This window comes from Maniola hyperantus, chromosome 13 (assembly GCF_902806685.2).
Source record: "Maniola hyperantus chromosome 13, iAphHyp1.2, whole genome shotgun sequence".
Lineage (NCBI taxonomy): Eukaryota > Metazoa > Arthropoda > Insecta > Lepidoptera > Nymphalidae > Maniola > Maniola hyperantus.
This window is the reverse complement of record NC_048548.1, coordinates 3,121,763-3,136,371: the sequence shown is the minus strand read 5'-3', so window position 1 is coordinate 3,136,371 and position 14,609 is coordinate 3,121,763. Positions and strand designations below refer to the sequence as shown.

General features: G+C 38.8%; 2 protein-coding genes across 4 annotated transcripts in view; one reads left to right on the top strand and one right to left on the bottom strand.

Annotated features, from left to right (window-relative positions):
- The first annotated feature begins 921 nt into the window (after positions 1–921).
- On the top strand, positions 922–9,664 carry LOC117987959 (uncharacterized). 3 transcript variants are annotated; one of them, XM_034975044.2, is made up of 10 exons: positions 922–1,163; positions 2,047–2,338; positions 2,956–3,150; positions 3,483–3,626; positions 4,129–4,322; positions 4,797–4,992; positions 5,515–5,611; positions 6,065–6,258; positions 6,973–7,076; positions 7,365–9,664. In XM_034975044.2, exons 2-10 carry the CDS (start codon positions 2,059–2,061, stop codon positions 7,398–7,400), a joined length of 1,440 nt encoding a protein of 479 aa, XP_034830935.1. In that variant the 5' UTR covers positions 922–1,163; positions 2,047–2,058; the 3' UTR covers positions 7,401–9,664. The 3 variants fall into 3 exon arrangements, with proteins under 3 accessions (XP_034830935.1, XP_069358797.1, XP_069358798.1); XM_069502696.1 differs by lacking the exon at positions 922–1,163 and adding an exon at positions 1,267–1,892; XM_069502697.1 differs by lacking the exon at positions 922–1,163 and adding an exon at positions 1,268–1,763.
- The window catches only part of LOC117987958 (zinc finger protein 484-like), a 40,668-nt gene continuing 35,708 nt past the window's right edge, over positions 9,650–14,609 (bottom strand). Inside the window, exons 10-12 of the mRNA XM_069502684.1 lie at positions 13,426–13,606; positions 12,902–13,053; positions 9,650–12,288 (exon numbers count right to left, since the gene is read on the bottom strand). Of these exons, the coding sequence (XP_069358785.1) occupies positions 12,154–12,288; positions 12,902–13,053; positions 13,426–13,606 (468 nt within the window). The 3' untranslated portion in view covers positions 9,650–12,153. The remainder of the gene's footprint in view (positions 12,289–12,901; positions 13,054–13,425; positions 13,607–14,609) is intronic.

Here is a 14,609-nt window from a genome sequence, read left to right as displayed (position 1 = left end):
TGATTTTTTATGTTTGTGTTTATTTATCTTGCCAATATTCCTATCAGTAGATATAAGTCCCGCAAATTGCTAATGCGCGTGGCCGCCATTTTAGTGAAGTCAGCACTCGACTGAAGTTTCGAGCTGATAGTAGATATATTTTTACATAAATATACGTTAAATCGATGCTAATGAGACATGGTTTTAGCGCAATAGCAATTTGCGGGACTTATATAAAAGAAAATTTCGCAACTGTCAATATAGTCTATCAAAAATTGATTCAACTTGAATCTTATGGGACTTTTTTGATAACGAGGTGGGTATTTGTGCTGCTCTACTTATAGTACGCGGCAGGTCGAGATGGCGATCGGGGTGGGGACGCCTCGCACACCCATTAAGCTACTAGGTACACTGATGGAAAGCAATTCACTCTTATCCGTTGAGGAGTTCCGTTATATATATCTTCGAAGATGTTCATCAGATCTTCACCAAATTTATATGGGCCCACCTTGGAAGTACTATACCTACACTTTCAAACAAAAAATGAATTTTCAAAATCGGCCATGCGTCTTCGAGTAATCGTGGAACATACATAAATAAAATAAAATAAAAATATTCCGACGAATTGACCACCTTTTTGAAGTCAGTTAACAATACAAAACGGCGAACAGTTTGACAATAGAACCCAGGATACCTAGGTACTCATAAGTTATTACTTATTGGACTTCTTAAAAAGATTTAAATACGTACCTACCTACCTACTAACGGTTCAAAGTACCTACGTGAGAATCTAATTTTTCTCTAAGGTTAGGTACAAAGTCTAACAGGTTTCCATATAGTCCATATAGTAAATAATCCAAAAACAAAACTCGATGAAACAACAAAAAGAAATAGAGTAGACACTCCCGTTCCGGGCTAAACATACTTCACCCATCCCCTCATCGGATAACACGATTCATGGTGTTCCCAATACCCATACCCACTGAGGGGACGTGAAAATGGTGCGAGAAACACGTGTAGGCAGGGTCGAGACGTCGGGCCCTATCCGTCCTACCGCTCTGCCGGCCACCGCCGCGCATGTACCAACCCCCCGCGCAAAATGTCCGCGCATCATCCCAAACCGTATTTCACCCACGGCCAACTAATAAAACGTTATGAAAACCCACTACCGCATCAGAAACGAGGTAACTATTCTTATTTAATTCAATATTCATAAGTTTCATGTCCGTTTCCTGGTCTAAAACTCCGATTTGTGTTCGATGGTGTGGGAACCCGGTTAAAAATAAGTTAAGAAATGCGGAACTGGGGTATGGGTTAGGCAGAATGGCGGGGGTTGAGTGAATCGCCCTTCGGGGCCGCACCCTTTGTTCGCGTTACCTAGTAGCGGTCGACAAATGTCGCTAAAGCTTAGGGGACTAAACAAGTCCTGAGCTATCAGTAATTTAAAACAGTGAAGCTAAGACGGCCTTGTGAACATCCAAATCATGGGGATAAAAATGCTTCGATGGATATGTAGTGACTGCAAACGTAATGGTCACATCGAAGACTCAGTGTCCGTGGCATTGGATAAAAACTGGAAGAAACCCTTTATAGTGCGATCATGTAGCACCACGTAGCACGGAAAGCAGAAAATTTTATGGGTTTAAGTGCCGATATGAAAGTCAATAGGTAGTCTTAAAAATTGGGTGCTCAAGATTACCCAGATTTCCAAACCAGCGACACTTATAATAATAAGGGATGAAAGAAGATAGTGCTGTGTGGAAATGCCCTGTAGGAAGTCCTAGGTATACCTAGCTGCTAGCTCAAAGACTTTCAGGCTCTCGGAAAAGTCGATTGGCAACTAAGTATTAAGTAACAGCTATCAGATTTCGGAGGCCTGAGATTTACTATGTACCTACCACTGAGGAAGCCAAGTAGGTACCTACTTGATAAGATTGGTTTGGCAAAGCGGACTAAAGGACTATAACATGCGGAAAAGAAAACCCATAAACTAAAACTATGAAAAAACCACAATAAACCTATTACTTACCTATGTACCTACCTAGCTTATAATTAAAATGTTTACAGATTTAATTCACGATGAATTTTGCACCGTTCACGGGGCATATCCCGACAGCTACGGCAATCCCTACCATCCATCAGTTTGCCGCCAAGTTTGGGTATGAAGGCAGCGGTAGCGGCAGTGTGGTTCAGGAAACCAGGTACCAAGCTTCGGGCAGTGGAGTGCAGTTTGCTGTAGCGCCAGCTGCGGGGGTGACGGTGGATGGAGTCAAGTTCCGTCAGGCCGAGAGTGTGGTGGTGGTTAGCAATGCTCAGCCGGGCACGGTTACGCTTGCTGGGATTGCTCCTATTCATACAGGTGAGGATAATATTCTTAGCTACTCTCAATAGGTAAGTAGGAACATAATAATTATATAGAGCTACCTTATTTACAATAATTCTGTAGCTGTCTTCTGAAACCTAAAATTCATTTTTTTGTCCCAAATGTATTTTAGGTTTCAGAAGGCTGTATTCAGAAATTAGGCAGAACTTCATTTTTGGAATGTGACATTAAATTTACGAATAGGCACTATATCTCCGTCAAAAAATTTAGTAAAACTATATGGTTTGGACTTTGGAGTTCTTCTGCCTTCATCATCATCATCATCGTTTACTGATTGACATCCACTGCTGGACACAGAACTCTTATAGGGACTTCCACATGCCACGGTCTTACGCCGCCTTCCTAAATCCAGCGGCTCCCCGCGACCCGTTTGACGTCGCGTCGTCTGTCCACCTAGGGGGGTTTTCCAACGCTGCCCTTTCCGGTGTGCGGTCGCTATTCCAGCATTTTGGGACCCTAACGTTGATCGGTTTTCCGAACTATATGCCCTGCTCATTGCCACTTCAGCTTCGGGACCCGCTGAGCTATGTCGGTACTCTGGTTCATTACCACTATTACCACCGTTTTATATTGAATTGTTATATCATTTCCAGTGAACGCAGGAGTAAAGTACCAAAGCATAACCGCCACGTCCTCCACGGTTAACGTGGGTAACATCGCCTACGGAGGCACTGGGCAGGTCGGGTACGTGCAGGAGACCGTACTTAAAGGGGAGCAGAGGGACAAGCGAGAGTACCGGGAGGAGCTGCACCATGATCTGATGGCATCTATGATGCAGCAGCACCAGGGTGAGCAGGTTTTTTTGAAGTTACCCATAGCACACTGAAGTCTCTACAATCTGTGGAAAGGGTATTCCCAATCCCAACCAGGGGTAGATTCACTTGGCGATTCAAAAGCACTTGTAAAAGTTTTTGGGAGTTTAATCTTTCTCTCGATTTCTTTTTCCATAGCGGTCAATGGCTAATATTCCAACCAGTCCTGGTTCTTTACGCAAACAATTTTTTCTATATTTGTTGAAAGACGCGCATTAATATTTGCAGTTTTTTGATCGATGCTTAAACGGTAAGTAGGCTATTGGAAATTCTACTTCATTTAAAGTCTGGTGTAATTTATTCAACAGTAACACAAGCACCACTGCAGCAAGGCACTCAACAGTTGCTGGTAGTGCTACACGAACCCAAAGAAGGTGCAGCATTGGCGAGAGCCATAAAGCAAGAAGGCCGAATTCAAAGAGATGGGACTAGCGTACCAGCGGAGTTTATTAGTAAGTTCAACAGTTAAAAACTAAATTTGACGCGAACCTCTGTAGAAATAGAAGTGCCGTGACTGATTCCTGTCAATTTTATTTAGTTTTGTAACCAACAAGTTTCTCAGGTGACCTACATGTAGTAGAAGCCTAAGCAAAGAAGCTTTCAGCAATCTCCTAATTTTATTTCGATTATTCTTGTCGATGAAACCAGCTCTAACCAACTGGGTCATTAAAGAACTTTACGTAGTTTAATCAACTAAGTATAAGGTAGGCTGAGAAGAGATTTAATAGAGCAGAGCGTACTTACTTTGACTTTGCTCAGATTTAAGACGTGATGGATTAATGTGAGAGACATGTCTCATTTTAACTCCAAGAAAAGTCTGAGCAAAGTCAAATTACGTTCTATACATCTCAGCCTGATGGAACTGTTTATCACTTACAAAGGTTATTAACTTGCCTAAGTTTTTTTACAGATTATTGATGATGATTCAGAACTTAAAATGTTCTTCCTCCCAAGGTATCGGCGATGTCACCGACACTTCAACCTGGCAGACCCTGGGCGGCGGAGTGGCCGACTACCTCTCAGCACTACCCCTACCTCTCCACCATCTGCTGAAGTATTCCACCTCATCTGCGGACGGCAAACGGGACGAGCCCACTATAGTTACTATGGCAACCAACTCCTTGCCACCGATGTCTACTTTGACTTCGGTAAGTCCATAAAGATAGTAATAATACGTTTTTGGTTAAGTCTGTAAGTCTTACCACTAGTCAAGAGCTAACTTGTAAAGGATTAAATTAAACAAGTCTGTAAACTTATTAGTAGGTACTTATATTTCATGATGACCGCTCATTCTTAGTTGTACTGTCCGTTCATTATAACTTTTATGTTAGCAACGTTGCAAATCACACAATAATAAACCCTAAGCTGTAAGAAATAAAGGAAACAAAGCAATGGTGCTAACATAAAGTTAGGCGTCAAGTTATAGTGAACGGGCAATACCAATAAACGTTAACGGATTTGTGACTTGCGTCGCGGTCGAGACTGAGTGCCACGCACACTAATTATAACAATACGTGTTCACTGCACTCACACAAACATGGCAAAACGGTCTTCGTGAAATAGGACAACCTATACCTACCGGTAAACGGTTTACGTTCGCATACTTGAATGTGCTCTTCTAGGTTCCAACAAACGTAGTGAACAGCGTGGTGGTACAGACAGCGACGATCGTGAACCCGGCCCCGAACAACACAATCAACACCACTGCCAACGTGAACACCATCGCCGCCGTGCCCAAGAAGAAAAAGAAAAAGAAAGTGCTCAAAGAGAAGAAACCGAGACCGAAGCCGGGGGAAATTAGACTGACGACTGCATTGGGTAAGATTTAAGTACCTACTATATCTAGTATTTGAGCGCTATCTAGGTATCTTATTTTTTATTAGGCAAGCTTACTTACTATTACTTATTTACTATTCATATTCCATGTTTGGGAAGCACAGACCACCACCTATAGACGCCTAATAGCCGGACACCCCCGATCGCCATGCTTAGGCAGTTCCTTAGCATAAAACTCGGCCCACGGCTGTTCGGTACCCTCATTCCGCATGTTGTCTTGATAACGTGACTTTTGAGTCCACCAATCACAACAAAGCATTCTCCCCTGTCCCACGCCAACAATTTATGATTTTGTTTTCATGCGAAACCTTGTACCTATATGCGTAGGCTCTTGAGGTTGAATTCTCTGTGTTGGGAAGGTACTGGCCCAAGGGTCATGATTCCAGAGAAATGAACTGTAATGCGTTGTTAAATAAAGTAAAACCTACTATATACTACTACTACTTCTCTCATCACAGTAGAAAATGTTTTCATTTCTTTTGATTTATGATTTACAAATTGCAGATGGAAGCACGCTCTACTGTTGTCCAGAATGTCATATGGCGTATCCTGAGCGAGGACTCCTCGACCAACATCTCGTAGGGCACACCATGGAGAGGAGGTATGTTATTCTTTTAGTCTTCATTTCTACACCCAGCAAAACATAAAGTAACTACAAGATGTGGAACGTACCTAGTTACTTACCTTTTTTCGCCTCCTTTTTGGAAGTCGGTTAATGAAGAGCGAGTTCTTTGTAGCCGTTCAAAGGATTTTAATGTGTTAGTTCCAAATCCCACCGCCTACAACACCTCGTTATTATGATACTTACTCAAATTAATAATTAATCAACTTTCGGTATAACTCCGCCGTTACATTCCAAACTGTATGCTTACCATCTTTTCAAAGTTGTAGTCTTACAAGTAGGTACTTACTTTACAAATAACAAGTGACAAGAAGGGTAGTTCCAGAAGCACAGTATCCTTCCTATCTTTTCGTCCTTGGGGTTTTACGTTGATGTTTGATTGTAGTTCATTTAAACTTTACATGACAGCTGAGATCTTTTTAAACCCTTCAGATTTATCTGCGACATCTGCAACGCGGCCCTCAAGCGCAAAGACCATCTGACGCGACACAAGCAGTCGCACAACCCTGAGCGGCCGCACGTTTGCTCCGTCTGCCTCAAGGCCTTCAAGCGCAAGGAGCAGCTCACCCTGCACTTCATCATACACTCGGGCGAGAAGCGACACATATGCAACGAGTGTGGGAAAGGTGAGTTGGATATAACAGAACAATCAGCACAACTAAGGAAGGGTCTTCGGGAGACCTTCAAAGTTTGGAGACACAACAGCTATAAAGCTGTTTGTTTCAGGTCTCCAAATTTTGAGAAGTCCCGAAAAGCCAGTAGGTACGAAGTTCCGTAAAACATAGGTGCCAAACTTTAATTTTTAACTGCCCTCGATTTTAGCTCCCTCTTCTGATGATAGAGTACCTACAGTTTAAGGGTGGGAAAGGTGAGTTCTCTATACGGTACGCCATGGTAGTAGGGCCATCAAGTTATTCTAACTCAAATTCAAATTATTTATTCAGAATTGGTTAAATTGGCAGAATTGGTAAACGCTTCCTGATTGTCATAAATTTTTATTTGTAAGATGATATGATATAGTGATGATAATTAATACGTAGGTACTTAAAACTAAAGCTGAGGGTTCCAAACGCGCCCAGGTCTGCGAAGGCTACATTGTTATGATGGATATTTTACCTTTTTAGATTTCTTTAATAAGCAATTAGAAACAAAGGCAAGTCGCATTGACGAGGATGCTGTTGAGCAAGTTTCTTTCAGCATGGAATAACTAGTTATTGTTTGTTTCCATTATGAATCTATTCCGCATAGCTAATAGAGCAGCCGAGTAGGTACTTAGAAGTTAGAAGACGATCGAGACTATTATCTAAAGTTCAGCCAGTTTAGAGTTTTTTCTGTTGCAGGCTTCTACCGAAAGGATCATTTGCGCAAGCACACACGGTCGCACATCGCGCGGAGAGTCAAAGCAGAAATGTCCCAGCAGTCCGACACCCCACCGCTTTCACAGGTATTTTTAATTTCAGGAAGTATCTAGCTAATAAGTAGTTTGCATCAAGGAACAAATATTAAAACCTAAAAAAAACTTACCAGGTACAGCGCGACAAGGCTATCTTGGCGCGTGGTGAAAATCGGAACTAACGTTGCTGTAAAGTGTCCCCTTTGTTCTTGTTTGAATATTCTAAGCCTTTGATGTCCAACAGCGCCCCCCGTCAATGTCATTCAAGTGCCAAGAGAGCCTTGTCGTGTCGTGTAGCTTTTTATTATTTTTATAATTAATTTTATTTTATGTTTTCAGCAAACTGTCCCGGCCCCAGCTTTGGAACCATCTTGACCCGATGAAAAGAACGACTTGCTGACACTTATCGCAGCCGCTAAAGACGTTTTTTGACAGTAGGTCTACCCTTAAATTAAGGAAAAATGTTTTCATGGTGTGTTATTGCCCTTAATTTTATTTTTGGCTAAATCAATGGCATCAGTATTTAATCAGTGTCCGACCGAAGGTAGATTTCTGTCCAAAGCCGAAATTAAAGACTTTTAATACCCCTTTTATGTAGTTGTCTAGTAGAACTTTAATACTTCGAAATAATGTCCTCTTCCATTATGCTCTCGCGCTCGTAAAAGTTCGTTCGTAAGGTGAGTTTTTGGGCGAAGCCGAAGGTTCGGTTGGACACTAAGAACGCGTAAAATTTTGCGCCCCACCTAAATTTTCCATGATATGCCAAATATTTTTCATATGAAAATTTCAGAAGTGGGATGCGAAATTTTGTTACGATAATTTGTTGCTCGAAAATTTTAACTAAATAGACGTGGTGCACATATTGTAAAAAAAAAACTACATTTTTGTAGCTTCGTATTTTTAGAGCAGTGGAATTTTTTGAACGTCGCGTACTTTTTTTTACATTAGACAACTTTAAAACAAGTTAGATCATGTTTTCCAGTTTTTATATTAATATTTTCACTATCTTGTTGAATTCTGATACAAATCTATTAAATATCTACAGATAGGAAAGCTTCAAAATTTTTAATAGAAGAATAATTAGGTACTTATGTAAAAATAGATTCGCGTTTGTACATAATATATCGCTATCATCGACGGAAGCATAAATTTAAAATGTGATAATGTTAATAATAAAATTTTGTAAAAGTATAGATTTATTTTATTGTTTTTAAAATTTAGTCTGTGATGGGTTTTTTGTAAGATTTATTATTATTAAAAAATTAAATTATTAGAGTTAGAAAATATTATTTACTTAATGTACTTTTATTTAATTTTTAGGGAATATTAATAAAACTTCGTTATTTTTTAATTAGGAAATATTAATTAATTATAATATGAGGAAGTACAAAATGTTTAGAGTATGTACTTACTTTGTTTAACACAAAACTGTTTAAGGTATAGGTACATACTTAAATCACAATTTAATTGTGAAAAATGTTATTGAATACCTACTTATTAATGGTAGTAGTTTATTTATACACTAGGTGAAAAATGCAGATTAGAGTAATTATTGAGATAAGAGTTCTAGAAATAAATTCTAAATCTGTTGCATCCAAATCCAACAAACTCCATGTATAGGTAATATGATCACGGAAAAAATTAAAAAAATAAGGTGTCCAGACTAATATAATAAGTTTTGTGGCATAAGACATCCACACTGTATAACATGTGCCTATTTTATTGAAAAATGTACAAAATCCCATATTTAAACAATGTTATTACGTTATTAGACGCACCTTTACGGTTAAGTGCCCAAACACACGCAACACAAGCACGTCCCGATTCGATTGATGTGTTCATCATTATGTTTGAAAAAGCGCACCCGGACGATTCATTCTAATAACAATTAAACAATCGAAAAACAATCGATTATTTTCTATTATTCAATTGGTAGGTACACAACACAGCGCGTAACATAGCGCGCGGGTCAGGGATGAATAAATCGAAAATCGAATGCAATTGCGCAGTATACCTATTTTAAATACATAGTTTAATAAAAACTAATATTATAGAAGGCACATGTACATTATTTCTGCTAATTGATTTCGATTTATTCGTTCCAGACCGTGCGCACCACATTTATCAATGTCGATTTTCATTGCATTGTTTTTGTGAAGACGAATAAATCGAACGTCATTATCGATCGTTCAATTATTCGATTGTTTTCGCAACAATCGCCTCTCGCTTATCTGCGCCCGCTTTGTGTGTTTGGGCACTAGAAAATTATACTCCTCACGCGCCATTTTAACTTTGTGTCAAATTTCATGTCAAACGTACGATTTTAGTTCGTAAATCGTACTTTTGACATGACAGTTGACCTAGAGTTAAAATGGCGCGTGAAGAGTCATTTTGTACGGACTATAAAACTGTCATCAATAGCACGGTTTGGTATGGTAAACCACACTTTTGACTGATGCGTGCAAACACTTGGTATAATATTTAGTCTGTCGATTGCATCGTCCAAATAATTTGTTTCCTCCAATATTTTTTGTAAAATACATTATGCAATAGAAAACCTAGGTGCTTCCTTACTCTAAGCTTTGTTTATTAAGAGAAAATTGAAATTAAATAAAACATTTGAGAAAATCGGTGCAAAACATTTTATTTTGTACTTTATGTTACACTTTTGAACTTACAAATAAGATCACAAGAATCGCGCAGAGACAAGAGGAACTTCGAAGATAAAAAACAGATAAATTTTTTGGTACAATTGCATGGCACCTATTATGTATTTACAAAATCTCGAAATTTGAGGCCATGTTTCACGATTTTCTTTGTAATAATATCAAATACAGTACATGGCAGAAAATAATGTACATCGGTCTTTTTAGGGTTCCGTACCTCGAAAGGAAAAACGGAACCCTTATAGGATCACTTTGTTGTCTGTCTGTCTGTCAATAAACCTACAGGGTACTTCCCGTTGACCTAGAATCATGAAATTTGGCAGGTAGGTAGATCTTATAGCTGACATTTAGGGAAAAATCTGAAAACCGTGAATTTAGGGTTAGATCACACAAAAAAATTAAATTGTGGTCATGAACTAATAATTAGTATTTTCAACTTTCAAAGTGAGATAACTATATCAAGTGGGGTATCATATGAAAGGTCTTCACCTGTACATTCTAAAACAGATTTTTATTTATTTTTATGCATCATAGTTTTTGAATTATCGTGCAAAATGTCAAAAAAATACGACTGCAGTACGGAACCCTCATTGCGCGAGCCTGACTCGCACGTGGCCGGTTTTTCATTTAAAGAATATTAACCGTCTTAAATATAACTAATGTTCTCCTTTTCCCTCCAACTAAGCGAAAAGCTTGTGCTAGGAGTAGGCGCGTAATCGCCGTAAGTAGATTTCGCTTAAAAAAGGATTTTCTACACGAAAATGTGAAACAGGCCTCACCAATTTTAGCTAACTACCTACTATAAAATCGTTGACATTATTAAAGTAATGAGAAATATATTTTATGATAATCGTAAAATTCTTAATATATTAAAACCTTACTTTTGTTCTAAGATATGTACAAATTTCAAACACAATTATTATATTAAGTTAAATAATAATTATTATCATAAACACTAGGAGATCATAATAATTAATATAACTATCAATTTCATTTGGACCCAGCATTGCAAGTTTCTAACATGCTGCGATGAAAGTGTTCTCGCTCGCACACCCTTTAGTGTCTTAGCTCGGGTCGATAACCATGTCCGCGAGTGGTTTTTCAGTTCCATCCACGTTGGCAACTATTTTTTCGTAACCAGCTACGAAATAAGATTAATACTGGTAATCTTTAATATATAAAAGGAAAAGGTGACTGACTGACTGACTGACTGATCTATCAACGCACAGCCCTTACTACTGGACGGATCGGGCTGAAATTTGGCATGCAGATAGCTATTATGACGTAGGCATCCGCTAAGAAAGGATTTTTGAAAATTCAACCCCTAAGGAGGTGAAATAGGGGTTTGAAATTTGTTTAGTCCACGCGGACGAAGTCGCGAGCATAAGCTAGTCAAGAATATTTTACCCGGATTCGTAACGGAATAAGATTAATAATTAATGTATTTTTGTTTACAAAATTAATTACTTTAAATAAGGTGGGTGATCATTTACCGTAAATCGTACCAAAAAAAATACATCGATATCGATTACCAGGTACGTGATGTCATCTCACTAGAAAATTGCCTTGGCGCGACCTATCGCGAACAATAGTGCATTACTGCACGAGACCGGGAAGTAAGCTTTTTCAGGTCGAGTGTGAGTTAGACGGCCGAGCCTTGGCGAGGACGTCTATAACACGAGGCCAGAAAGGCACTCCCGGTCGAGGCATGTATAGTGCTTTTCTAAAAAAAGAAACTAGTAATTTATTTAAAAAAGTATATAGGTAATAGGTATATATGTACCTTCTATGTATTTTGCTAATTCAGCCTCCTCTCAAATTAGGTGTGCAATTAAATTCCATACTATCCTCACTTGAACTCATTTTATTTAGTAGGTAACTTATTTTTAATAAATAATTTAAAACGAACAGTCAATTCGAGCCTTTTAATATAAAGACCAAAAAATTCATTAAACTTTTGCTCCGAATGACGCTACAGCCTAGCTGTAAAAAACCCAATACTGATAACCGTGCCGTGTTGTGAGTCGAGCGCTGAAAACACAATTCGTAGAGTTCCGAATTCAAACTATTTCAGATTAAAAAATAAAAGAATATTAAAAATATACAAGATATTAAGAAGAAAAATTATTCCAAATTCAAATTTAGCATAGTAACATTTCTGAACAGTAAATAATTGTGAGGAACAGACTTTATTCCAAATTCAAACCTACTTTCCTGGATCGCTGTACTAATACCTACTGTCCAGAAATGAAATTCCATACTTACTTTTCTGGACAGTAGCAATACTCTCCGGGAAGTTTAACTTTCGAACCAATCTACAGGATACATTTTTTAGAAATAGTTTTAATTTGTCAAATTGATATGGAGATGTCGAACGTGGATGGAAGTTGGAACCGATTTTAGTCATATTGCAACCTGTGGTGGTATGGTAAATCTCTAGTACATGCTGCGACTGAAAGTTATTACTGCATAATTCCCTGCTGGTGTGCGGCCTGCGGGTCGACGGTGACGGTTCGCTCGCCGCTGCCCAGAGACATCACCATTTGGTAGGGCACCTTGATCTGCAACGGGACGCGGAGCTTCGCGTTGGACGGCGCCTGCAATAAGTCAATTATTGAAGCTGTATTCTCCACATCTAAATATAAAAAAGGGAAAGGTGACTGACTGACTGATCTATCAACACAGCTCAAACTACTGGACGGATCGGGCTGAAATTTGGCATGCAGATAGCTATTATGACGAAGGCGTCCGCTAAGAAAGGTTTTTCAAAATTCAACAAGAGGGTGAAATAAGGGTTTGAAATTTGTACCCACGCGGACGAAGTCGCTAGCATAAAGAGCTACAGAGACCGTTTACAATACGTTTTGCTTAATGCTTGAGTCGAGCATTTACGTGTTTGACGGTGATTGATGTGATTTTAAATTTTTGCTTGACACGACGTTCGGGCAGTGTTCGAGATATGAGAAAAGTGCCGTTTGTTTGTTCAAGCTTGATGCGACCGTCAAGCAGCTTGACCGTATCGGAAGCCCTTTAGATGACGGCGACGCTAATCAAACTCTAGCATTCTACAACAATCGTACGATGCGACGAAGTAACATACGCCATAGGGTCTTCAATCTTTAACCATAGATCCGTAATCGCGCTAACGATACTACGGAGCATTACCCGATGGTGTAAGAAACGTATTGCGTGGTGGAATGCGTAACTTACTCGTATAGTGATCTCGGGTTTGACATCGTTTCTGGGTGTTTTCAGCATGTTGATGGGGAAGAGGTCGGGGATCTCCTTGCGCGGCCGCGGGCGCGTCTTGAACTTCGCGTGCACTATCATGTGCTTCTGCAGGTGGTCTTTGCGGTAGAAACCTGCAAAACAAAAGTTTAGGGTACTGCAACAACAATTGTAAACATATAACCTCCTTTGGGCTTCGCCGTAGTTGGGTAAAAAAACATGGGTCTGTCCGTCTGTCACACCTGATTTGGAAATTTTAAATATTGCTTGCCTAATTTTATTTTAATAAAAAACTGAAATGATATCATTTGAGATGAATGAGATTGAATTGCAAACATATAAACTTGCACACAATATACAGCTTGCATATAATATTAGTGGAATAAAATGACGCACTCCCAAAAAAGTCATAGGATTTGTTCAGGGAATACTTAACGGGCTCATTTTATTCCTGCTATATATTAATGATCTACAAATGAATATGCCCTACATAATACAGCACTCACCTTTCCCACAGTCGGGACAGAAGCAGGACTTGATGCCGGTGTGGACATGTAGATGTATCTTGTAGTGGTCTTTCCGCTTGAAGGGCTTGGAACAGAACTTGCACACAAACACGCGGCGCGGCGTGGGTATGTGGGCTTCCGATTCCACTGATATATCAGATGTTGGCTCATCTACGACCACCTAAAGGAATACATTCCCAGATGAATTAACAAATCACACTTCACACTTAATATTATAAAGGAGAAAGTTTGTGTTTGTCTGTTTGTTACTCTTTCACGCAAAAACTACTGGACAGATTTGGCTGAAATTTAGAATGGAGATAGATTTTATCCCGGAAAATCAAAAAGTTCCCACGGGATTTAAAAAAAAAATATAACCACGCGGACGAAGTCGCGGGCATCAGCTATTTTAGATATACATAGCATGAAAACCAAATAACAACCAAATGAATAAAAGCCTAAAAAGCATTTTGACAAACAGACACCAGATTAGCACAAAGAAAATGATTTCATAAGTTTCATAATTGATTTTTGAAACACGATTATGACAAAGAGATCGCTATATCCGCACCACTAAAAGTTAGAAATTTCAGACATCAGCAAAAGTAAAGGTAAAATAGTCTATTTAGCGCAGAAATTGTTAAAATATATGTAATCAGTGTAGTGAATTTATAAACATCAAATTTCTTACAGATAGGTACAATCAAAATAGGATATAGTGGATCAATGGGGCTAATTCCTTTGTAGACAATCTCTAAACTAAACTAAAATGGCACGTCTGTATCTATTGCTATCCCTTTCATAATGTTGCTTGCGGAAAAGGATAGCACTAGATTTAGACCTGTTAATTTAGTTTAGTTTAGAGATTGTGTACAAGAGAGTACAAATGTAAAAGAAGAAATATAGTGGATACACATCGACTATATCTGATAAATCTGAAAAACAACAACGAAATTGGGTATTTTCCCACTTTTGAATTTGATAAATATTATTACTCTATTATAAACTAGGATAAAAATAGTCAACGTACGCTGAAAAAAATATTAAAATCCAACAAAGATTTACAAAGTTACAGGCATTTTAATTTTGGAGTGGGAGGGTCTTCTATCCCTTTCTCGCAAAACGAAAATTTGTATGAAACCGCACGAAGCTACTATGGCATTAGTAAGGTGTGACGTCAAAAT

What these genes read in the sequence shown, in the direction of transcription:
- LOC117987959 (XM_034975044.2), top strand. Translation starts at nt 2,059, where the DNA reads ATGAATTTTGCACCGTTCACGGGGCATATCCCGACAGCTACGGCAATC. An exon ending in GATTGCTCCTATTCATACAG is followed by an intron (nt 2,339 to 2,955) that starts GTGAGGATAATA and finishes TATCATTTCCAG; the next exon opens with TGAACGCAGGAGTAAAGTAC. An exon ending in GGGCACACCATGGAGAGGAG is followed by an intron (nt 5,612 to 6,064) that starts GTATGTTATTCT and finishes TAAACCCTTCAG; the next exon opens with ATTTATCTGCGACATCTGCA.